Source organism: Perca flavescens, chromosome 12 (assembly GCF_004354835.1).
Source record: "Perca flavescens isolate YP-PL-M2 chromosome 12, PFLA_1.0, whole genome shotgun sequence".
NCBI classification, from domain to species: domain Eukaryota; kingdom Metazoa; phylum Chordata; class Actinopteri; order Perciformes; family Percidae; genus Perca; species Perca flavescens.
The window spans coordinates 20,102,203-20,127,210 of NC_041342.1; the positions used below are offsets into that span (position 1 = coordinate 20,102,203).

Here is a 25,008-nt window from a genome sequence, read left to right on the forward strand (position 1 = left end):
ATACTGGCAACAGGCAGGAACACGGACAACTTTTTAATCGGGGTCCTCAGAGGTCCTTTGAATGCATGTGGCGCGATATGGGAAACAGTGGGAAATAGTTTGACAGTAGGAGAGCCGAGGAGATTGTTTTTGCCTTTTGGCTCTCCATTGATCCAAACAACATGCTTTCTGCAGAGCAAAGTTCTTGGTTCGTCCGCAAGGTGAGTCTTTAAACTTAAGTCTTCATTCATAAAAGCGAAAATGTATGTAGCGTGTGCTAGCGTCCTTTAAGTAGCCTGTCCGTTTATGCTAGCTTATGTGAGCGTAACGTTAGCTAACAGTTTCAGCGAAACAAAGACAAGTTACAGAACATGAAAGAAAAAAATAGCTATCGTTATTTTTTTTAATGTGTATTATACTGACGTCATATAACGTGATGATAACTATATAACGTCAGTTAACTTTAAGGTATTTCCTAAATGTATGTACACACCAAAAGAACAGATGATCAACAGTTTCTCCCGAAGAAAATCAGAAAATACAATGATCCGGGCTGCAAAAAAAATGAGCAACTATAACTTCTTCTTTTTTAAACTCCTAACGGATCAGTCTGTTACTACATTCCCAATCACTCAGGTTAACATCTCAGATGGGGATCATTGGGAGTAGGCAATGTTGCAACAGGGTTTTGAAAAGAGATCATATAGGTCTGCATAAACCCCAGTAAGGTATTTTGGAATGGCATATTATACCTTTTTATAACACATTGACAGCTCTGTTAAAACGGTTAAGGTGAGTTGTGAGTATTTATGTATTTAATGATGACTGACCGCTCTGTTCAGGTGATATTCTGGAGAGCTGTGGCCAGTATTGCTTGGGCTGTCCTGTTGTTGCCACCCATCACAGCCGTTTTTGTAATCATCAGCAGGTTCAGTCTGCTCCACCCCATCCAGGCGGTAGCAGGTCAGTCACCACACATTGTGGGATTAACTCATAGCTATGACGTTTTGTGAAGCTCACTGTGGACTGCTTTTTTACATGCAGAATGCCTGTCCTTCTTAACGAGTGCAAGTGCCATCTTCTCCTTCATTCTGCTGTGTGGAGTGATCATCATGGTAGGGTTCCTGAACCTGGAGTATTATACAGGTGAGTGGCAGGACACTGCAAATATATAGACAGGAGGAGTGGAAGCGCTGCTGGGGCTTTCTTGTATTCAACTACAGGTGCTCTTTGGATATGCCAGTCTGCACTGTGTTTATATCATCCTGTGAAGGGTTCATTGCATGAGTGTAAACTGATCTCAATTCCAAAATTTGTAAAGATGCATGTCTCCTTCAAAAATAAACCAAGGCACTCCATGCCTTTCTTTTACATGGCAATGTATTTAAAAATGGCCAACGCATTTCGACTCGCATGTCTTCATCAGTAACTGCAAATATATAATTTCATTATTTCCTTGAAGTTATTGTTTACTCATATCTGGCTTGTCTTCAAGGATGCCTTATTATTGACAGGGTTACTTACTGGTTTAGCAGAGAAAAGACCCATTACGTCAGCTCATCAGTTCAGAGTTTATGTGCACAAGAAGAATCAAACTGATATCTTTGGTGAATTGGCTGCTAACCGTAAAAGTAAAATGAAGGGTCTGCATATGATATAATTTAAATAGTTAGTACATGGTACATCATTTGATACATTGTGTCATTGTTATGGTTAATTCATTGATGGAGTAACTTATTTCATCTCCCAGTAAAGGTTTGAGTTTATTTATAATATGAAACAAAAAAAAGAACTGTGGAAGTGTATTGAGGTACATTTTAGTATTTTATCTACAATAGTCTGTCTTTTAATTAATAATTTTGGCCCTGCTTTACACACAGTATAATCTTAGGCAAATCCATCAGTATGACGCATACATTGCTAAATTTGCACTGCTTGTCACTGTCTAATTAATATACCTGCACATTTATATAATGCAGTGTTGGAAATGGTGTCGAGTTTGATTGGGGGGGGACTGACCGCTAAGACATGTTATTCTTTAGTTGTAACACTGTTATTTTTTCTGTTACTCTTCAGTCATCCCAACTATTGCATGCTCAAAAATTGCCCTGTTGGGTCAGCTGCTCCACCCTCGTCAGTTTGTCAACTCCCTGGCCCACTGTATCATGGGAATAATCGTGGCTTGGTGTTGTGCCATCACCATCGGGGGCAGATATGAGACAATCGCCTACCCTTCCACACAGGGTGATGGGTAAGCAGCTACCACATAAAACTATCATGTTGAGCTGTGCATGCTCAATCCATAGTCTGATTTCCTCACTTTGTTTTCCGCACTGACAGTTCCCCTCAGATGTGCCTGAATGAGTATCACCTCATCCTTCTGTTGGCTGGAGCCTTTGTTGGATTCTCTCACAGTCTGCTGGGTGTGATCTACAACATGAACTATGTTTCTTTTCACAGTGTTCAGGTATGTGACATGAGTTTACTCAGTTATCTGACTGATGCTCATGCAAAGACAGAATATTTAGGATCTATCTATACTTTAAATAGTTTATTGTTTGCGTTGATATTAACCCATTTATGTTGTTATTTTCCCCTAGCAATACAAATACCTTCGCTTTAAGGGATCCCTATCTTTGGTGCTGAAGTGTAGCGCCACTCAAGCACTTTACTCTGTCAGGAACTACATTGTTGTTTATTTCTTTTTGGGTAAGTGGTCTCTGTTTGCAAATGAAACCTGAATAACACAGAGCTCTTAGAACAAACAGCTAGAGGAGTTTAAACTTTCACGATCTTTTCGAAATAGACCCTTAATAGTCTCTTTTATAGACATGCTTTCATTTATTGATCAATTGTTGTATCTGAGCTCTGTTTTTATTTTGCTCTTTATCTTTTTTGCACAAAGTTGTTAGAACTAATAGTCAGAATATTTCAATTTGTTATTAACAGGATACGTTCCAAAAGCATGGATTTGTAAGACCCTGAATCTTCATTTGAACAGGTCGGTATGGATTCTGTGTTCTATGTCAAGTCAATTTCATTCACATCCCAATATCAGAAATCACAATTTGCGTGAAGGCGCTTTACAATCTGTACAAACAAACCTACTTGCAGCCACACAGTGCTGCTTCCTGGACTCCATTAATGTACTTGTCTGTGATCTCCACCTCCAGCTCTGTCCACCCTCTTGACAGCATAGCTGGACTGCTGGACCTGTCCCTGCTCTACCACCTGTGGATCAGCGCCAGCTTCCTCCTCTTCACATGGCACATGACGCTGCTGCTCTTTAGGATCTTTGTCACTGAGGTATGTGTGTCAATAAAATCGATCAACCCCTAGTATTGCAAAACAAGGCTTTTCCCCTTTATTATAGTGACAGTGGATAGATATGAAAGGGGGAGAGAGATGGGGGGATGACACGCAGCCAAGGGCAGCAGGTGGGATTTGAACCTGCGCCGCTGCAGGACTCAGCCTACATGGGGCGAACGCTCTTACTGGGTGATCTAGAGGCCACCCCAATAAATTGAGTTTTTCTTTTTTGATCAACCCCTGACTTGAGCACATCCAAAGGCTAAAGATTACCACCAGTGCCAGCTGACCGTGTTGACCACATACAATTGCAAAGATTCGGCCCAGTTCTGATAATTGGCTGTAATTGGCTTAAAAGTGGAGCGTTGTGTTGCCGAGATGACTTCTGTTGGCCTTTTTAATTATTTAGAGACACTAGGGGGCAATGTTGTCATTGCTTTGAATGTTTAATTACCTGAAGAGCACCAGACTTAACTAGATTATAATATTCATGGTGAACATCGCAGAATTAATCTCACGTGATGAATTAAAGTTGCACTTCAGGAGTGTAACTTTAAGGTGATGTTATCTAATATTTTTCTTTTTATCCACAGGTGTACAGTTTTCCTGTGCAGTCATCGTTTACTGAGGATGCCCACCAGTGTCTTCCTAAGGTTCTAACTGACAAGCAGCCAATGATATTAAAGGTAGATTGGACACATGACTTTCCTCTTTTTTTTTTTTTTTTTTTTTGCTTACTAATAATATATGGGTGTTGTAACTTGCTTTTCCAAAATTGTAGTTTCTAGCTCTGCAGGACTTTGCTCTGCTGTCTCAACACTCCCCATCAAGACGCAGTGAGGTCTTCAGTCTGAGTCAGCCAGGTTTGTTATGTTGTCTACACAGAAAAGAGGTTCTTTCTTAAACAGTTTCTATTTTTATTTTTCTTGTGTAAAATAAATCTTGACACACTTCCAATATTCAGATTACAACAAAAATGCTTTCCATTCGTGTCTTTCCCAGGTGGCCATCCTCATAACTGGAACGCCATCAGTAAGGAGTGTCTGTCTCTGCTGGCTGATCTGACTCAGAGACTCATAGCCTATCATGACACTGTAGCAACCAATGGCAGGGCCAAATCACTGTCTACTGGGAGTGAGAGGAAGACTTCATCAGAGTCATCAGGTATGTTGCTGTAAAACATAAATAAACTTCATTGTTTATGACCAGTCCCCTTTATCCTTTCTGTGTCGCTTTTTTCTTCTTCTTAAAAGTTACCTCGGTTACAGAAGATCTTATGAGCCCGAGGCCTACTTTACTGATGAGAACTCCAGCTTCGGTTTTTGCACGCTCCATGGTTGGCTGCTCACAGAGCCCTCTGACGGCACCATTCACTCCTGACCTTGACAGCCCCTTTGCTTCTCCCGCCCTGCGGCGTCTTACTGCTCCTATGGACCAATGCTCACCGTGGTTCGGCACAGTGCAGAGCCCACACATCATGAGGAGAGCCCCAAAACTCTGGTCCACCTCCACAGGTGAGAGGAGGCTAATAGAAGAAATCAGGTCGCTCAGACACTTTAAGGTCCAAATTTTATTCTATGCTTTGTAGCTCTGAACATTTTTTAGTAGGTCACTGTAAGTCAATTTTGAGGTGTCATTTTCACATACATACATACACACACACACACATACATACATACATACATACATACATACATACATACATATGGCACGTCAGCTTTTTTGCTGTTTCCCATTTGTGATTTAAGTGTCTCTTTGTGTAGATTCAAAGGTCAATGGCAGTCCCCAAGCTTCCCCTGCTTCAGTTCCCAGTCCCAAGCAGGAACCGTCCAAACCAAGTCTCCTGGCTCAGTTCCTCCAGAACAGAAAAGAACAGGTACTTCAGTCTAGTTTTTACAATACAGAATTACAATATATATATATTACTATGTTTTTATACATTATTGACAAAAGGCTTTTCATACTTAACATTCATTAACCTAGGGCTAACAATAGTAGTCACACAGACAGGTCAGTCTCGTCTTCCTAAACCAACAATTTGACCATCACCCCTGCTTTACGCACTGATTGGCCAGGATGTGCACACATGTGAAAATGGACAGAGCTCCATATCCTTTTTTCTTTTCTTCTTTTTTTTTCTTCTTCTTTTCTCTCTACTTTGCTCACCGCACCAATCACTCCTGTTCTGGCGCCAGAAAGATGAGACGGGAGTAGTGCCAACAAAATTAGGAACAGGTGTCCTATCTTGCAGCCTGGTTACTGATGTCTTTGACTTCTTGTTTAAAACAGTAAAGCTCACATCAGGGTTAAGATAGGGTTACGTGTGAAAAGCCATTATTTCCACATTTGTGTTACATTTTGTTGTTCTTTTTTGAAAGCAAAACAACTTTATACTTAATTGTCCCATTCAGGTTAAAAATGTCTTGGCAAAGCGCGTGCTGATAATGTATTTGTTTAACAAGGTAAGGATGTGTGGCATGTGCATGCTGACTTTCTTAGACTTGAACACTGAGGGGCTCCTTGCATTCTCTCATCTGACACAGTATATTTTCAGAGTAAAAAAGAATCGGCTGTGTTGCACCGGCGATTCTTTTTTACTTTTTGTCCTGCCCTGGTTGCACCGGATTGTTGTGGATTGCAGAAGTGCTGAGAACCCCCTCTTTTTCACAGTATATTTTCATTTGGCTTCACCACGTCTACAGTAACAACCTCACCCTGCAGGCATCACTAATTAAACTCCTGTGTCTGGGCTTTCTTGTGCACACATTACTAATGTAGCTCTTTTCCATCCACCTAGCTGTTACAATGAGCATTTCTAATTACTTTAAAAGCTTGATTTAAGGAGTTTTGTAACATGTGTGTCTTGCAAGTTCTTGACTCCTACAAAAACAATCAAATGTGGAGAAAAGCATGTCTTTGTGGTCCTATCAGACGTGTCGGGTACTGATATGTTTATCACAGCTAAATATCATACTTGCATTGCACTATTTCCTATTTGTAGAAACTAGTTGGTTTGCTTTGAGGTTTATGTATCCTGTTTCTTTGATGACCTATGCATGTTGTAGTGTAGTCGCACTAGAATCTCTCCATCTAACAAACTTCCTAATTCATCAGTCTACTGTAAATATGCATCTGTCTGTTCAGCAGAGACCTCGTACTAGTTAACATTGTCTCTTACAGCTTCCAGAGGCCTCCAGTCAAGCTCTGTTTGCGGACAGCCAGGCTCACATCTGGGCTTTAGAAGGTGGGAAGAGATGGTGGACTTTATTTTCATTTGATATGGATTAGGGCTGGGCGATATGGTTGAAAACTGTATCACGATATAAGTTTTTCATATCGGTCGATATCGATAATTATTGATATTTTTTATGACCTATTTAAAATAAGGACCAGGAGAAAAATATATTAAATTTAAACATTTTTATTTTAAACTTAACCCTGCTCTGATTATAATCCCCTCAGTTATAAAAGCAGAAATGTCAACACAACCATGGAAAACACTCAAATAATTCAAATGTAAACAAGTCTAAAATTACAATGAACACTTAACAATTATCTCTTAACATTAAGGTGCAAAATTAAAGAATAAGTAAGAAATGCTTAATAAAGTGTCATAAAATAGTGCAAAGTGTTAGCTAAATATAAGAAACCTGAGAAGGAACTATTTTCTGCAGGTTTAGTGCTAGGTTGGTAACCTGGCTTCTGGACAGTGCTCAGCATGTCTGCCTTCGTTATTTCTTTGTAGCGTTTAGTAAGGCGCTGATGCAGAGTACCTCTCCATGGTGGTCTGCTGCTTGTGCCGTGTTGCAGCTGCAGATGTTGTTGGACGTTGATGGCGAATACGGCTGTGCTCCAAAGTGTGAGCGCGGCTAAAGTGGTAAAACAAGTTTGTGGTCGTACCAGTGTTGGTGGGGACGACGGTCTGACGACATTGGTCTGACTACGGTCAGACTTATAAAATCCCCAAAACTGCCATACTGACTTTTCCTGTTTTATACTGTCTATGGTTTTATCAACGATTTCCTCGCTCGCTGCGGCACTCACTTTCCACTCCACGCCGGTTCTGTTATTGAAGAACACGAGACAGCGATGTGGCGCAACCAAACTTGATACTGTTACATGATTGGCTGTTAGAGTGTCACTCCCCACGTTGCTAGGTTTCCAGAGAGTGAGGGCATTTGTTCATGCAACCAAACTTGATTCACAAACTCTAGTTTCTTCTGATTCGAACGTTTTATCGACCGCATTTTCTATTGATATTGATTATGTGTCTATCGCGATACATATCGTTATCGTTTTATCGCCCAGCCCTAATATGGATGCAACCTGTTGATAAAACATGTACGTTACTATGTCCTCTAACATCCTCCTCCAGGGCTGTCTTACCTTGTTCAATCCTCCTTCTCAGAAGACCAGTTTGGGGTTGTACAGACAGCATTACCCAGCATTCTCAGTTGCATGCTGGGCTTACAAGAGGTAAGCTGTTATGGTTTACCGCACCTACCCTGAGAGCACATATTTGCGTAGCAGCAATGATTTATCAAATTTGATAGCCCAGCTACATTGTACTGAGTGTGTGAATTGGCTTATAAATTACAAACCTTGTACTGAACTTTGTGCCTTAAACAAACATACAAACTGTGTAGTGTGTTGTGCTTGCTAAGGTTTGAGAAAGTTAAAGGGGCCAGTTCATCTAAATCAGGGGTGGCCAACCAGTTCAGCATAAACACAACACATGCACGTCCATATTACAACAGTGACTTACAGATCTAATGAAAGTCATAATACATAGCAGTTTTCATAGGTTTTTTTTTTCTTACTTAGATTGACTCAGTGGGAAACCTGACAGTCTTTGTTATCCACAATCCTTTTTAGGTCTGGTTGTACTCTGTTAAGGCCACTCTTTCACTCCTTTGTCACTAGAGGGGCTTTCAAACAATCAGCAGTAAAAGGGTTAATGAGGAAGGTGATCTGTGGCTGCTTTTTTTTCCTCAGGTTGCAGAATCTGTCCATAAAAAAAAACTCTGCTGCATTATTTTTTTATTTTAAAATAATTGGCAAATGCATCATTCAAATGCTTTTTTTTTTTTTTTTTTTTTTTTTTTTAACTCATCTGAAATGTTTCAAAAAGTAAAAAAAAAATCTACCAATAACGCAGCCCCCAGCCACACAGTAAGAGCCTCAAAGGAGCAGGCAAAGAGCGGCATGTGGCTCAAGAGCCACAGGTTCGCCACCCCTGATCTAAATCATGAATAATAATTGTATACGGTGAGTAGCCATGTAGAAAGTTGTTTGTTGTAGAGGTTATCAAATGAAATCTCATATTGATCCACACAAATTAAATGCCAGTGTTTTTCTAAGAGGTAAATATATGTGCAACATTCAGTTATTATTGAAATGTAATTGTATTGACATTTATTCTGTAGATGCAAGTTAGTAGATGGCATTTTAATTTTGGTGTTCTCAAGTGTTTGTGCATATAAAAGACTGTACCTTTTACAAGAAGCAGTGCCATCAGGGAAACCAAGGGAATTGTACAGATAGTGTACATGGTGACAACAGACACAAGATCATTGTTGCACTGTGTCCTGTCCTCCTTGTCTTCAGGCAGTAGATCGTCACTTCAAGCTGCCTCATGCCTCCAGTAAGCCAGTCAGGTCGGCCAGCAGCATGGGAGACTCTACTCACAAAACACTGCGCTTTGCTCTCAGGGCCACTCTCAAGACTTCCATCTACAGGATAACAACTACTTTTGGAAATCACTTAAAGTAAGACCTGTCGTTAAAATTTACTTTTTTCAAATCATAATAATTAAAAAAAAGATGCAGAGTATACTTATTTTTTCTTAAATCCTCAGTGCTGTTCAGATGTCTGCAGAGCACCGGAAAAGATTGCAGCAGTTTCTGGAGTACAAGGAATAGTGTGTGTGTGTGTGCGTGTGTGCGTGTGCGTGTGCGTGTCTTTTAATATTTATGTCTGCACTATGTCATGGCGGATTGTATTTGATAGGCTAGATCACATCCCCTACATGCATGAGGCATGGGCTTCCTGCCCAGCTGACAGACTGAAACAGGTTGGAAGCCCGACTGTTGCCTCCTGTGTTTGACAGATGTAAAGTAGCTCACTGTATAAATAAGCAACTCATTCCAAAAGATGTTTCATTTTGTATTACAAGAAAATCATACCGAGTAATCCCTTTTGACTTTTGTTAATTGGGATGAGTTGTAAAGGGCTATTTGCGCTACATTTGTGCTGAATTATACAGATCCTTTTGGTTTCGCACTTCATCAGCTGTCTTATGGAATTACTATATCAAAACGTTTTGCATTTGGTGTGAGATAACATGATATGTCAGAATGATGAGAGAGAAGCTGTGTTGTTCTCTTCAGTTTCACAGGTGTCTGAAATGTGTTCTGGAAATACATTTTTCAACATTACAACTGGTTTTGTTCTAAACACCAGCCTTGTTTGTCAGTTTTGTTCATGTGAACAAAATTGAGTTTAAACTCAAGAGACCTGTTGAATAAAAACATGTGAAGATCATTTATCAGGTTTTTGTAATTTATCAACTGAAACAAGCCAATCATGAATCATCAACTGCTCCCAGAAATTTCAATTCTGTATATAGGTCATGTTCTGCTAAGTTACATTTTACAAAATGGGGGGGAAAAAATTGATGTAATGCAAGAGGTCATGGGGATAAATAATTAAGTGGAGGACATTGACTGAACTTAAGGCAGCTCTCGTACACCAGTTACTTATGAGTCCCGGTTAAGATAAAGGAAGGGGAATAGTGGAAACGGATTTTTCCAGAGTTCTTATAGAAAATGAGAAAAGTTGGACTTTATCGCTCTCACACAACAAGTAACTGGCAAGCATATTGACCCCTCCCCCACCCCTCTATAAATTACACAGTTCCCCAACAGATCCATACATCAGTTTTTATCCTATGCACATGCTGAACACCATCTACAATTGTGTTCAAAATAATAGCAGTATGATTTAAAAAGTGAATAATGCTCAAAACCCTTAGAATAGCTTTTAATTCCATAATATTAATGCATTGGGAACACTGCACATTCAATTCTAAATCAAAACATGACCAAAAGTTATCAAGTTTGTGTTATACCTTTACAAAAAGTGAAGAAAAAGGAATATTAGGCTGTTCAAAAAAATAGTCTTTGCATTTTTCTTTACAAACTGAAACATTTACTGTATAAACTGAAAAATGTCTCAAGGGTTTGCTTTACTTTGAATCAAATCACTGCACTAATATTTAGTTGCATAACCATTATCTCTGAGAACTGCTTCACATTTGTGTTGCATGGAGTCGACCAACTTCTGGCACATGTGAACAGGTATTCCAGCCCAGGACTATTGAACTACATTCCACAATTCCTCTGCATTACTGGGTTTTTCCTTTTTTTTTTTTTTTTTTGGATGCCATTTCAAGGCATTTGAAATCATTTTGGCTGAGCAGTCTATAGTTTTTTGCACTTCCTTTTATGTTTTCCCCTCTCCAATCAACGTTTTAATCAAAGTCCGCTGTTCCTCAGAGCAATGACTGGAACTACCCATTTCGCTGAGTATTTCAGTTTGAAATGCACTATATAACCAGCGTGCACAACATTTGCTTCCTTCCTTCCTTAAATATGGGCCATAACTGATGCCTGTGTCTTCACAGAATCAATCACCTCACTAAGTGAACACAACACTGCTATTATTTTGAACATGCCCCTTTCAATTACAGATTCAATTACACAGATATATCACTTCTACCAAAAAATTGGATTTATGAGGTTAGTGATGTTGGACTGCTATTATTCTGAACACAACTGTACCTCATACATCTACGATTTCCTTTCAAAGATGGGTGTCAGGATGAAGAAGGAGGAGGAAAGGCTGGTGGAAGTGCAGAACTGAACTTAAGGCAGCTCTCATACACAAGTTACTTATGAGTCCCTGTTAAGAAGATAAAGGAAGGGGAATAGTGGAAACGGTTTTTAAAAATGGCAATAAATTGCTGATTAAATCTGAATCAATTAGTCTTCAAATTGGCACCCAAAACCCCCAAATCTTCAATTGGACAGAAGCCCTTCCTCAGGCTCCAAACAGCCATTAATTAATACAGTAGGCCTTTTCCACTATAGAAACGGCACGGGTGCTACTAATGACCAAGGCTCCGTTTTATTCAAGTGTCCCAGTGAGCCAGCAGGCACAGTACCAGCAGCAGCTAAATGAAATCCAGCCATCCATTTTATTATTTACACTTCTGCTTTTCTGACTGTGACATCAAAATGTCTTACTTTTTTTTTTTTTATTTAATGCTTGAAATAATATCCTATACACCAAATAATTACAAAGCAAGTATTAGTCCATTTTCAGAAGTTATACAGGAAATGTCACAACAATCCACTCTTCTTAGTATAATCCTGTTAAGTTGTGTAAAGTGTGGATTTTAGTTTTAATAAAAAGCCTGTATTACAAACTTTAGGAGTGGAGTTTGAAGGGCATGAGCTTTGTCTTCACAGGGATGGTCTAATGAAAGACACTACTGTGTTGCATTATGGAAAATTTAGTTTCCAGTGTTTTTGGGTCTTGACCTAAATTTTAGTCAGGACATCTTAGACTGCTGCACAGATTTTGACTATTCTTTTTAAGATCTTTTTTTTCTTCTGAGGTGCAGAACGAAATCACTTAAGTAACATAATGGCACAGAATATCGATGACTTGCATTAATCTATTAGTGGGAGCTGTCAAACCCATATTGCTCAAACTCTGCAAGATATGTTACCAGAAGGCCTGCAGAACTTGTAACAAAAGTGATCTCCACATATAAATAATAATACTTTTAATACATATGGTGTGTTACAAAAACACAACACAGAATGAGACCATAAAATAACAACATTGGGAGCACTGTCTTTTCGTTTATTGCACGAATCATACATATTTCCAACATAACTGGTGGAACGCAATATTAGGCAGTGGTGGACAAGAAAATTGTTCATCAAATGCCTTTTTATGTATACAAGATGCCAAAAACAGCCAGTGGGAAAAGATTCAGAACTTTAATACTTGAAATAACAGCGGTTCTGTTTATAACAGAGGGATTTTATTTATAAAAGGAAAAACTGAAGAAAAATGGTAACTGGAGTCAACTTTTTTTTCTCTGGATTTTAAAAGTACTTTGTCCTTATATAGAATATAAACCTCTGCATCAATACCAATCAAATGTTTTGACATCTTTGTTCTTTTTTTTTCTTTTTTTTTTAAGTCAAACAGCATTTGCCAAAGTTTTTTTTTTTACAGTTTTAATATATATATATATATATATATATACATATAAATTCAACTAACTAGAGTACTCATAGAAAATGAGAAAAGCTGGACTTTATCGCTCTCACACAACAAATAACTGGCAAGCATATTGACCCCGACACCCCTCCCCCCCATCCTCCTCTTTGAATGGTTGTTAATACAGCACAGAAGTTTCCTCCCAAGTGGTGTGCTGGCTGCAAACACACGACCTGGCTCAAACATTTGTCAGAAAAATGTCATTCAGAAATTGATTTGAGACTGTTAGCATCACAGAAGGATTATTATTATCAAATCTCAATTGGCACATAGGGCAGTGTTTCAATTGGGATTTGATCCGGGTCAATACAGGCTCTTTAAAATGACAGTTCCCCAACAGATCCAATCATCAGTCCTTATCCTATGCACATGCTGAACACCATCTACAATTTCCTGTCAAAGATGGGTGTCAGGATGAAGAGGGAGGGAGGAAGGAGGAGGAGGAGGAGGAAAAGGCTGGTGGAAGCAAAAGAAACCTCCTCTTCCTAAGTCAAAAAAAATGCTTAAGTGCAAAATATCTCCCCTCTCAAAAAAAAATCTATAGAAATAAACTAAGCTTCACTGTGGGGATTTTCCAAATGAAGGATACTAAACAGCTCTCCCCCCAAAATCACACACTCAGTGCACATTTTGTCTATGTCTCAAACTAAAGCATCCCTGATTCAAAGTGCACTCAGTAGTGAGTAGTGAGGGAAAGAGAAGGGGAGGGAGTAGGTTGAGGGCATGTTGGGAGATGCAGCATGTAGGGATTTAGTAGTCCTTGGAGAGAAAATGTGAAAAATGCAACTAGCTGCACAAGCTCAGGGCCAGAAATCAGTAGGAGACTGGGCTGCTGCATTGAGGGCACACTGGGGTTTCCCCTCTGAGTTCAAATCTTAAAAGGAAGTCACATTTAGGGATGATTGGAGGGAACAATTCTATGCCCTTCCACCCTGGTGAAACTCCCTTCATCAGCACAGAGAGCTCGAGAGCAAGAGCTGTGATTCTAAGAGAGGGGGGGGCCTTGTGTATGCTGGTGATGTAGAGCTTCCTACAGGGTACCTAAACAAGAGGTGCTTGCTTGTTGCCATACATGCACAGTACATTGATCTGGGGCTAAACAGAGCATATAGATAATGTATGGACAAGCAGGGGCCTCCAAGTAGTTTATAGGGATGTAAGCACTCACTGAACCTCTTTGTACAATCCTCAAAAGTCAGAAACCAGGCGTTAAGCATCTCGGTCACTCTGCTTCAAAAGTATGTTTAAGTAAGTGTGTGTTTTTATCTGTTTGAGTTTGTATGTGTTTAAAAAAAAAAGAAAGAAAATAAAAAGTCTGTGGCTCATCAGTATTTGAGTGTGCCAGTGTGTCAATAGTGCTTGCCTATGTGCATCAATGCAAGGGCAATAAAGTGTGTGTGTGTGTGTGTGTGTGTGTGTGTGTGTGTGTGTGTGTGTGTGTGTGTGTGTGTGTGTGTGTGTGTGTGTGTGTGTGTTTAAGTATGTACGCCTATGGCTCAGGAGGACATGCACTGGACATGGTCTGGACCTCCTTCCTCTTCATCAGAGGAATCTGGAGAGCTCCAGGACTCATCTGTGTCTGCGTCTGCACCCTCACGGCGGGCCTGTATCCAGAGAAAGAAGCAGAGAACAAAGTAAAGTAAGAATCAGACTATTTTGGGAGGAAATAGTGTAGTAGCAACTGCATCCTTCTTACTATTTAAGGGGGACTCCATAAAATTGAGGGACTCAAAAGGAACAGATTTAAAACAAAAAACAAAGCAGCAGTGACCGAAATATCCTGACGCTTTGTCCCTGGTATGGGTCAAGCTCCAAAAACTCTGGATCCTAAATGTCCCATAATGCAACCAATAGGATATTTTTGTTCGTATCTACTTGCCTGGTAAATGCTCATGTCTTTTCAACACCACACTCCGAAACGTAATTTACATTTGTTGCATTTGGTTTGTTGTAGTTTTTTAAGAGCTCACCCTCGGTGGACGTCTGTTCCTCATGTGTCTCATCAGGAACCACAGCAGCTGGGTGTCGTACTGGTCACCGTGGCGCACGCTGTCCTCATCGCGCTCCCGCTTGTTTTTCTTCATCACCTTGACAAACACAACAAACAGGTGTGAATGTGGGGAACAGGAGCTCACATGCAGAGCAAACACATCCTTGATACACATTCCATTACTTTGCCGGGACTTAGCATAACATTGTTTTTACGACCTAAAGAACAGCCTAGGGGCGGCCTCTAGCTCACCCAGTAGAGCGTGCGCCCCACGTAAGCTGAGTCCTGAGCAGCGGCCCGGGTTTGAATCCGGCCTGCAGCCCTTTACTGCTTATCATCCTGTCTCTTTCTCTCCCCCCTTTCCTGTCTATCCACTGTCACTATCGAATACAATAAAAAAAAAAAAAAAACATCTTTTGGAAATTGATCTTAATGCCTTAATTAAAAAATGAGGAAAAATCCAACCTTTAAGGACACCAATTTTCTTTGTGAATGAATAATGTATCGTAAATAAATAAATGTTCTTCCTTAAAATACAGGGTACATAAGTATACACACCCCTATGTTAAATCCTTATAGAGGCAGGCAGATTTTTATTTTTAAAGGCCAGTTATTTGATGGATCTCTAGGTATGGTGAAGGGTATGTGATGATGTGGGGCTATTTTAATTCCAAAGGCCAGGGGAACTTTATCAGGATGCATAGTATCCTGGATCCATGAAATAACTGGCCTTTAAAAATAAAAATCTGCCTCTATGGGAATTTAAAATAGGGGTGTGTATACTTATTTATTTACGACACATTATTCATTCACAAAGAAAATTGGTGTGCTTAAAGGTTGAATTTTTTCCTCATTTTTTTTAATTAAGGCATTAAGATCATTTTCCAAAAGATGATTTTTTTTTATTCCTCTTTTTAGTCAACTTTAGCATGGGTTCATAAACTTATGAGCACCACTGTATGTAGTGATATCTCACAGGCTATGTTATAATGCGGTTTTCAGTGGTGTCACTGCATCCCTATGTCTCTAAAAGAAGTACAGTAGGTAGAATGCTACCACAACCAATAAAATGATGGCCCAAAATATAACAATCAGAAAGGAATAAAAATAGAGCAGAATAGTATACCTCTTTTAGACCCTTGAGTCCTGTGGGGCTTTCAGCTGTAGGAGCCCACAGTTTGATGTCGTGGTCCAGCCCACTGGTGGCAATACCTGGCAGATGGGGATGTGGCTCCAGGCAGTTCACCTGTAGTTGTCGAGGGTAGAGAAAATGACTGAAATGATAATATAAAGATGAAGGGGGATTTTACAGAGAATATTCAGGAGATGGTTGTCTCAGCAGCAAAAAGCTAACTCTACCGTTAAAGAAAATATACAAGCAATGCAAGCAGAGTATTTTTAATCACAATAAAATATCAAAAATAGTATTTTTCTGCAACTGAATACAAATAGAGATTACAGAATCAAGTGATCAGAATCACTACCGACCACTAAGCACTAAGTCATCTTTGAACCCAACCCAAATATATATTATTCTCTCTCTCTCTCTTTGACTCACCACTCCTCCCCTGTCTCCCTCCATAAACTGGACGATGCGAGCAGAGTTCTTGTCCCACAGGTATATGTGTCCACAGTCACTGCCACTGACCACAAATTCACTGCATGGCCCATAGAAGTTCACCCCCTTCACTGTGAGAAAGAGGTGAAGATGAGAGAGGATGATACAGTGTCAGTCTGTGTGATAACCAGAAACTCTTAACGGCCCTGCTGTATACCTTCAGAACAAAATGAGGCCATAAATACACAAGAGTTTTCATTGGCCAAATGCTTGTGAAGCTGGGCTACAGCTGATAAGTTTGATTTTTAAAACTGTGTAGATGGCAAAGGGAACTACTTTATTACTGTAATAAATGATGGCTGTAATTGGGAATGAATTTAACACCTGTAGCATTATTGCGGTGTCCCTTGTATCTCCTGCGATAGTCAGCCCCATCACTGTGGTTAGAGTCAAACAGGTAGATGTCCTCGTCATTGTAACTGGCCAGGAGCTCTGTAGAGAAAAAAAGATAGTTTAAGTTTCCTTTAATGCCATAAAGGCAGAAGATGGGCTGGCCTTTTTAAAATCACACAGAGAAGTTTTAGACAAGCTCAGCTTAGTTGTTGATCTCAGAAAAATAGATATTAATTGGACATAATTAAAGTCCTATAACTGGCTCTAAACCCAACCTTACTTGTGTTCTGAGAGCAAACTAATGCTTTTTAGAATGGACCTTAATCTGTTTGAGTGTCACTGATTGCATTGGGGTCGCATCTGGAAGGCTATGAATGGCAAAGGTTTTGGCTTTTTAAGACATTGAATCAAGCAAGAATCAAGTGTGGGGCTCATTATTTTCAATATTTCTAAAACATGTTCATAACAGAATGAGAAATTAGGTTAGGATAATCAAACTAATTCAAATATAAATATGAAACAGGATTATGGAGACTGCAAGAAAATGAAATCATGGCATAAGATTTTGAATTATTTCCATACACATGCGAGCACACACATGCATGCAAAATTGTGTCTTTATTATTGCTGTGCTTATAATAGGTAAATGTAAGATAACTGTTTTTAGTACTTTAAACTAAAAATAAAACAAAGTTTTTTTTACCTGTGCCATCATGACTATACACAAGGCAGGTTATGTTGGTTTTGGACTCACTGGATACCAGATGTGAAGGACAAAACTTTTTCAGGACACCATTGTTATCATTCTCATTGATCTTCCTCTGGTCATAGATCCTAAAGAGGGTGAGAAAAAGAGAATGTAAGCAACAATATCAAATATTTTTTATACAATTTCCATTGCATCCCATTTTGCAATTATAGTGAAATAATCAGCACTAGAACCACAACCTGCTTCATACCTCACATACTGATCTCTTCCGCCCACAGCAAAGTGTTGTGTCTTTGCTGGGTTGACAAAGATGGTGTACAACCCCACTTTTTTATCACCCTCCTTTACAACCACCAGTTTACTGCCAAAAAATGTAAGGAGACAAAATGGAAAAACAGGTATTAGCTCTGGCAATGGGAAAAGTTGTATGATGTCAAATGGCTAACACAGGAATATATTATGATATTTTGCCCACCTATTACACAATTCAACAGAAAATCTAATTCCTGGGTGACTGAATTTAAACTTGGTAAACTTTAATAATGGTATCACTCACTTGGCGGGACGGTCTAGACGCAGGTCAATACCAAACACCACAGCATCCTCTCCAGCAGACAGAAAAGAGCAGGGGGAATCTGGCTCAAGGGCCAGCTGGAACAAAATTAGAAAAACACACACACAGATGAGATGGGAGACTGTACTTAATTATCAGGCTGAGTCTTAAACATATTTACCACATATGAAACGTATCCTATCCTTTCTCTATTTATCTTAAATCTATCCTTATTCTCTCATTTGCAAATGCAGTACAAACACTCACCTTGTGTGCTGCCCCTTTATGCTGTGCTACCCGCTTGGTGTTCTTGCAGCGCTGAGTGGCAGAGAGCTCAGCCACTCTGATCTGACCATCTCGAGCACACATGGCCAAGGTGGAGTCTCCACTGTGAGGCAGGAACTTTGCCTATGCATATTAGGGGCAGGGCAAAGACTCATTTAAAGTTTCTTATCACAATGGTCACTTTGTCACTCTTGCAAGTTTTATCATTTACTATTGATTATTATATGTAGTAATCACTAACCCTCATTGTTAAATCAAAGTGTACAATTTTCTCTTTACCTTTAATCAACTCAAGTCCTTAATTCATCTGCTTCTTTGCTCATAAAAAAAGGTAAAGATTTTATTTTCCCCTACCTGAAAGACATTGCTCTTGTGGCCACTGTCAAACTCCAGCTCAGCACGGCGGACAGCCCAGTCCCAGATCACCACTCGCAGGTCATCGCTGCCTGAAGCCAGGCGTGTGCCCGAGGGGTTGAAGTGCAACGTGTTGACGCAGCCCGTGTGCCTCTCCAGTCGTCCCTGGAGCTCTAGCCTCTGCACAAGACCACGGGCTCCACACACACGCCTCACAAACTGGTGCGAGTTCCGGCCGATCTCCCTGGAGCGCAGTGAGGGTATCGCCCGCCATATAGGGCCACGCAGGTCGCGGAGCTCTGCTCCCAGCCACGCCTCCATAGCTTCATCATCGTCTTCATCATCTTTCTGTTCTTCTTCTTCTTCTTCTTCCTCGTCCTCATCGTCATCCTCATCTGAGCTGGTGGAGTGATTGGTGCCGCCGCCAGGCCTATTCCTCTTTCTGGCTGCCCTTTTCCCACCATCTTTATCCTTCGCTCTCTCCCGTCTGCCTCCGTCGCTCTCTCTCTCACCATCCTCAGTCAGGGAGTAGAGACCGCTGCCATCCATGCTGTCTGTGTCTTCTTCCTCCTCTTCCTCTCTGTTTGCCTCCATCTCTCCTTCCACATCTGGCGTAGGCTTGTCTCTAGATGCCTCTACTGTTTCTTTGGGAGCTACAGAAATAGGGAAAGTCAGAGCCATGGAGAATAAGGTTAAGATATCGCTGTCTCACTGGGAGATTCAACAAAAGGTGTAGCCTACAGCTGCTACTGTAAACTGTATTAATGTTAAGTCCTATTAGGCTGCAAAAAAGATTTTCTCAGCAGTATGCAAGATATACATACATAATGCAAACATAATTTAAAAAAAGTAAAGTTTCTACCATACCAAACAATGTTAGCAGCATAAGCTTTTTAAAGAGCTGTTAAACTACAAGAAGGTGTTACCATATTGACAAGAAGACTGGGTTTGTCCCTCTTTGCTTCCAGAGGCATCTGCCTCCTTAAGTTGATATTCTCCTGGTTCTTTTTCTTCAGAGCCACCTAGTAGAAACAAAAATGTCCTCTGATTAACTTTCTGTGCTAAGGAGCATGACAGCTCACACAGTTATGGTATATATACTCGGTTATTTTCTTGCACTGATCCTTTACCATTAAGCGCAGGGGATTTGTCGTCAGCCTCAGCCATTCTGTCTCCTTTGTCCTGCGTCGACCCGAGGGAGAACCTATGAACAAAAACAATATTTAGGTTGACAACAAACAAAACAACAATGGCTCAAATTAAGATAACAACTACTATGCATAAGTAAGCCGACATCATTTCTTGCCCTCGCAGAACTGTTGTCAGCTAACGTTACCGATGCCACACTGTTACCTTTTAGCTCCGTAGCTTCCAAATTAACAGCCAGGCTAATTTTACAACCTACCTACCGCAGCATGTAACGACAAACTAACTCGCTTGGTAACGTTAGCTGGCTCACAGGCCTGAGTAATGCCATATTTTGCTTTGTGGTGCTTTACAGTGCATTGTCCTATGTAGTGCTCCACTAACTAATGCTAACAAGCCTGCGTGAGGCTAACGAATTTCGAAACTAAATACTGCTGTCAGTCCTGCTTAACAACACAACAGCTGGTTGTCAAAAAGCGAGCAGGCAGCTAGCATTGCTTGTAGTGGCTAACTAGCATAGCTTGCGTTACCTTTACTCGAAGGCCCGACGAGGCGTACTTCTTAGTTTAGACCTAACGTTAATCTTTATTGCAGATATATTTTCTCCACCTCACTACTTAGCCACTGTGCTAAGTGCCTCGACTTGGAATTCTCTGATCGTAAATACACGACATTAGGAATGCGTGCATAAAGTTTTTTTTGTAAAAGACAGACTATAATGCAAGCTAACTGCGTTGCCACAAGGTTGAGTGGTCTGTTTATGTTTTGACGTTTCAGCTTCTTCTTTTTTTTTGGGTTCCATTTCCGGTGTCGTGCTCGCTTCGTTTTTACCCCCGGAAGTTTACAGAGGAGATACGCGAGGCCAAATGTTAATTACAATAACAATTAATAATGACAATGCTACTAGTACTAGGCTACTTCTACTATTACTAATAATGATAATAATCACTTATTTGTTAATAGGCCTACTGTATAAGTTAAAGCGTGACTTATTTTAACAAACTGAACAAATTCCACATTAATTCATCTTTGAATTCAACACGAATTTCTTTTCTTAATCTATTTGTTTAAATAAATGTTTTTACTCAGCAGGCCCTGGGGGTACAAATTAGCTGCTGGGAACCTACTCCCATTCTCTGAGCAATGTGTACATTGATTTAGGAATTTGCAACATCGTAGCACAAAACTCAATAATGATCATGGTCTTAAATCCAGACCTTCTCACCTTCTTCAAGACAGGGCATTGTGATTAGGAAATAAAGACGGACCTGCATATATTATCACCGTATTAAGTTGTTATGGGAAACACTACAGACACCTACTCATCCAGCAAGGTAAGCAATCTTTTTATTTGTTTTACTTTTTTAATACAAGCAACCACTTTTATATGACAATAGATACAATGACTATGTGTAATGTGAATCATATCAATTCGTTCAGCTTTTTGTTTCATTTTTATATTTTCCTCATGTCCAGATTAACCTACTAGGGGGGCTCTGGGCAGAAATAAGCTGCTGTCCTCCTGTGTAATTTTTTCACCTTCATTGCTACATTTTGCCTATGTTCCAAATAATGTCTAACCCTTTCTTACTCACCTCTGCTTCAGGACAATTCACAACAGCTCTGATTTCAGCAAATGCTATGCTGACATTAGATTAGATGTCAGTTTTGTATGGTGTTTGCGCAAAAACCCATGTGTTTTAGCCCTTAATTATGAATATACACTACCGGTCAAAAGTTTGGAGTCACTTAGAAATTTCCATTCCACTCCATTATAGACAGAATACATTGTTTTTTTTAACCAGGGCAGCAGTTTTCAGATTACATTATGTGCTTACATAATTGCAAAAGGGTTCTCCAATGTTTTCTCAGTTAGCCTTTTAAAATGATATCAGATTAATAAACAGAATGTGCCTTTGGAACATTGGATGAATGGTTGCTGATAATGGGCAATGTAGATATTGCATCAAAGATCAGCCACTTCTTTCTAAAACAGTCGATAACCCTTTTGCAATTATGTAAGCACATAATGTAATCTGAAAACTGTTGCCCTGATTAGAAAAAACTAAGTGACCCCAAACTTTTGACCGGTAGTGTAGACTATCCTCAATTTATTTTCAGGAAAATGATACTGTTGACAGCATCGGATGTGTCCTATTGGTGGGTATTTGCACTGTATCATAGTGAATTTTTGTATTTAAGCCAGCAAGAGAGCAAATTTTCTGCTTTAGTTGCTCTTATTTAGTTAAAGTCTATGAGCCTGCAATGTCTGAGGAAACATCTGGCTCTATCACTTAGGGTAAAACATGATGGGAACACACACACACACACACACACACACACACACACACACACACACACACACACACACACACACACACACCAGATTCCTTCCTGTGTTTATGTCATGGGCTTGATGACACAGTGAATCCCATGGAAGGAGGATGTCTTTCTCCCTGTCTCTGTCAGATCCCCTTGATTATTTACTATCTGATTTATAGAAACACAAGCTATATGACTACTGTATATTGAAACAGAGATCACAATTTAGCATTACACGCCACAAAGAACTCAGATTATAAAATAAGTGCTGAAACTTTAGTCTGTTCACTGGTTCGTCAACCAACAAAACACGCCAGCTGATCACTTGAGTCATTTATCAAGTAAATTGTCAGTTGCTGGTTACATTTTCCCAAATGTGAGGATTTGCTCATTTTATCTTTTTCATATTAGTACCATAAATTTCCTGTTTTGGATTTATAGAGTTTATGGAGCAATCATTTAAATAATAATCTACAGAGTAATTGACAATAAAAATAACCACTAGTTGCAGCCCTATGGATAAAATGAAACCAACACCCATAGCCTATAGCCATAGGCCTATGTGAATGTGAAATGATAGTATTAATTGCTTTATATAAAGTTTAAACACTATGTTAAAACTAGGCCTAGTATAGGCTAGTTTTAACATGCACGTTAACCTTGAAATCAGGTTAACTTTTGAATGTAGCCTAAATAAAAGGTGAAAATAACCTGCGTTCACCTTTCTAAAAAACATTAGAAGTTTGACAGAGACAGGGTTTTGCAGGACTTGTTTCAGTTGCTACATCCCGCAGGTGTAGGCCTAGCTACATTGTTGGCAACTCATTTCCGAAATATCAGCATAACGATTACTGTACGACCACCTCCGGGGGTAAAACATCACAGAAGAAGGAAGGGATGTTCACATACAGGCAGTGGAGGTTTGACGGCAGCCCACCCCCTTAAACTGCAGCAGCTCTCTCTGTCCTCCAGAGGCGATGCTGGAGTTTGGAGAGACGAGGGGAAGGTGCTGAGCGCAGCCACTGTGTCATGCCGTGCACAGGCTTACAATAGGGACAAAGTTTTGACATTTGGCATTAACCTTCTGTTTCTGTTTTCACCGCTCTCCGACAACATGGAGTACTGGAGGCAGTGTGCGATGTGGCTGATCAGCTGCAAAGTGCTGCCCCCGAACCACCGGGTAACTGCGGACACGACGCAGGTGTTCGACCTGGCGCAAACCCTGCGGGACGGGGTGCTGCTGTGCCAGCTGCTGAACAACTTGAGACCTCACACTATTAACCTGAAGGAGATCAACCTCAGGCCACAGATGTCACAGGTAGTAGACTTAGCATTTCTGCGCTGCTTTCAAATCAACTTGTGGTTGTAACGTGTGCAGGGGAACCGTAAAACTGCTGTGAAATCCAAATTAGTGTCCCCAGACGTTAATGGGATTTAAAAGCATGCCGTAATAGTGTTAGATGCCAATGTAAGTTGATTTGGGTTACTTAATAATCACTCGCTCCAGAATCAATTTAGTTCTGTTAGTGGAAGAAGCCAAATCATTGGCACTTGCTTATGAACATAGACTGTAATGTGTTGTGCATGAGGTAGACTTAAACAAGTTGGCAGCAGCTTTTCAAGAAAGTGCTACTAAGTGATGATAAGTCCACATAAGGTATCTAAACACACCACCACAGAAACAAGTAGAATCAGCATATTGTTATTGTTGTTAAAACACATGCAGGGAACAACACTAATTTGGAAGCCTTGTTCCAGAGTTTAATGCAGATATATGTCAGGGGAGTTTTTAGCCTTTTAGGTTACTTTATTTAAACAGTGAGGATTTGCAGCATGGCAAGCTTTTGATCATTTCCCATGCATCTGTCACCATTACATTCAAGTTCAGAATTTGGGAACAGGCATATCCTGTCTCCTCTGCTGTGTCAAACTGACAAGTATCACTGTAAATATTTTAGAAAATGAGGTACTGAGTGACCTCTTTGGAGATCTAATGTGGATACGTCTTAATCAGTCCTTCTAAATATGATAAAGATTCCATTATATATGTCTGTATTTTTTAAGCAATTGAGGGAGTGCTAAATGCCCATCAGACTGTGAAACCCAAAGGGATGGTCCTAGGCTTGACCTCTCTTTACCCAGTTTACCATACCCAATTCCCTCTGTCACTGGAGAGGCCTGATAAAATCCTGGCTTTGATCCACCCATTATTTAGGGAACTTTAACTATGTGTGCTGCAACTCGTAGTTGGTGTGCAACTGAGTTTGAAGCCCTATATACTGTATTTAGTTAACCACACTGATACTCCTCCTAAATATCCTACTCAATCTCCTTAAAACAAATTTAAGCAACTTTTAGATTATTATGTAGATTTAGCAAGATTAGTCTTTGTATAAACAACTTTTTTAAAATGTGTTTGTAAATAAAGAAACATTTGCAAGTAAGGTCAACATGATTTCAGTATTTAGGTCAAGCAAGACTTGTATTTTGCATTGATTATAGGCCGTATTATAGTTACTTGTGAAGATATTGCTTTCAAAGCACATAGTTAATTGGATTATTGATTACACCTCCAGTTTCTATTAAGAATTTTTGGGACTGCTACTACTGCTGCAGCATTTACTATTTCAGCGGTGCAATGGTTTCTTGTCAGTTGAGAGGGATGAGAGCTCTTTCTCCAGCTGAACCCTGATTTTTGTTTACCATGGAAACCTCATCCAGCGGCCTTGGATTTTGGTAGTCCAGCCCTGGCCAAGACCTCTTGAATTGACGCTCTTTGAGTTTCTTTTAATTGCTCTTATTAAAGACCTTTTTAATGGCTCTTTAATGTTTTATGTAAAACACTTTGAATTGCCTTATTGCCGAAATGTGCTATATACTATTTATCTCATTGGTTAAATATAGGTTTAATAAAACAAAAAATATCTAATAACTATACGTAGTTAAAAGCATAGTGAGACAGACATTTATGGCAATATATCTCCGTATAGGTGCAGATAAATTCAACTAAAATATTGTGTAGTTAGCAAAATACCCACAGGTGATTAAATCTT

At 39.8% G+C, this 25,008-nt stretch overlaps 3 protein-coding genes across 9 annotated transcripts in view; 2 read left to right on the forward strand and 1 right to left on the reverse strand.

Annotated features, from left to right (window-relative positions):
* Positions 1-12: 12 nt before the first annotated feature.
* ndc1 (NDC1 transmembrane nucleoporin) lies at positions 13-9,833 on the forward strand. 2 transcript variants are annotated; one of them, XM_028594246.1, is made up of 18 exons: positions 13-200; positions 822-942; positions 1,024-1,125; positions 2,056-2,230; positions 2,320-2,446; positions 2,580-2,688; positions 2,929-2,980; positions 3,153-3,285; positions 3,882-3,974; positions 4,070-4,151; positions 4,291-4,452; positions 4,542-4,802; positions 5,052-5,164; positions 5,700-5,750; positions 6,469-6,532; positions 7,664-7,764; positions 8,896-9,056; positions 9,146-9,833. In XM_028594246.1, exons 1-18 carry the CDS (start codon positions 162-164, stop codon positions 9,207-9,209), a joined length of 2,010 nt encoding a protein of 669 aa, XP_028450047.1. In that variant the 5' UTR covers positions 13-161; the 3' UTR covers positions 9,210-9,833. The 2 variants fall into 2 exon arrangements, with proteins under 2 accessions (XP_028450047.1, XP_028450048.1); XM_028594247.1 differs by lacking the exon at positions 5,700-5,750.
* Positions 9,834-12,198: 2,365 nt separating this feature from the next.
* dcaf8 (DDB1 and CUL4 associated factor 8) lies at positions 12,199-20,442 on the reverse strand. Of its 3 annotated transcripts, XM_028592453.1 has the most exons (14): positions 20,164-20,442; positions 19,618-19,691; positions 19,414-19,509; positions 18,488-19,140; positions 18,116-18,256; positions 17,852-17,946; positions 17,546-17,656; positions 17,290-17,420; positions 16,578-16,685; positions 16,194-16,324; positions 15,762-15,881; positions 14,616-14,732; positions 14,121-14,249; positions 12,199-14,078 (listed from the first exon to the last, which is right to left on the reverse strand). In XM_028592453.1, exons 2-13 carry the CDS (start codon positions 19,652-19,654, stop codon positions 14,142-14,144), a joined length of 1,848 nt encoding a protein of 615 aa, XP_028448254.1. In that variant the 5' UTR covers positions 19,655-19,691; positions 20,164-20,442; the 3' UTR covers positions 12,199-14,078; positions 14,121-14,141. The 3 variants fall into 3 exon arrangements, with proteins under 3 accessions (XP_028448254.1, XP_028448253.1, XP_028448255.1); XM_028592452.1 differs by having other exon boundaries at positions 12,199-14,249; XM_028592454.1 differs by lacking the exon at positions 20,164-20,442 and adding an exon at positions 19,841-20,119 and having other exon boundaries at positions 12,199-14,249.
* The window catches only part of LOC114564847 (guanine nucleotide exchange factor VAV3), a 52,437-nt gene continuing 47,052 nt past the window's right edge, over positions 19,624-25,008 (forward strand). For 2 of the 4 annotated variants that reach the window (XM_028592449.1, XM_028592450.1), the window contains exon 1: positions 21,973-23,273. In XM_028592449.1, coding sequence (XP_028448250.1) covers positions 23,070-23,273 — 204 coding nt within the window. In that variant the 5' untranslated portion in view covers positions 21,973-23,069. Of the gene's footprint in view, positions 19,772-20,868; positions 20,968-21,972; positions 23,274-25,008 lie in introns of those variants that run through there. The other 2 variants (XM_028592447.1, XM_028592448.1) reach the window with 2 other exon arrangements.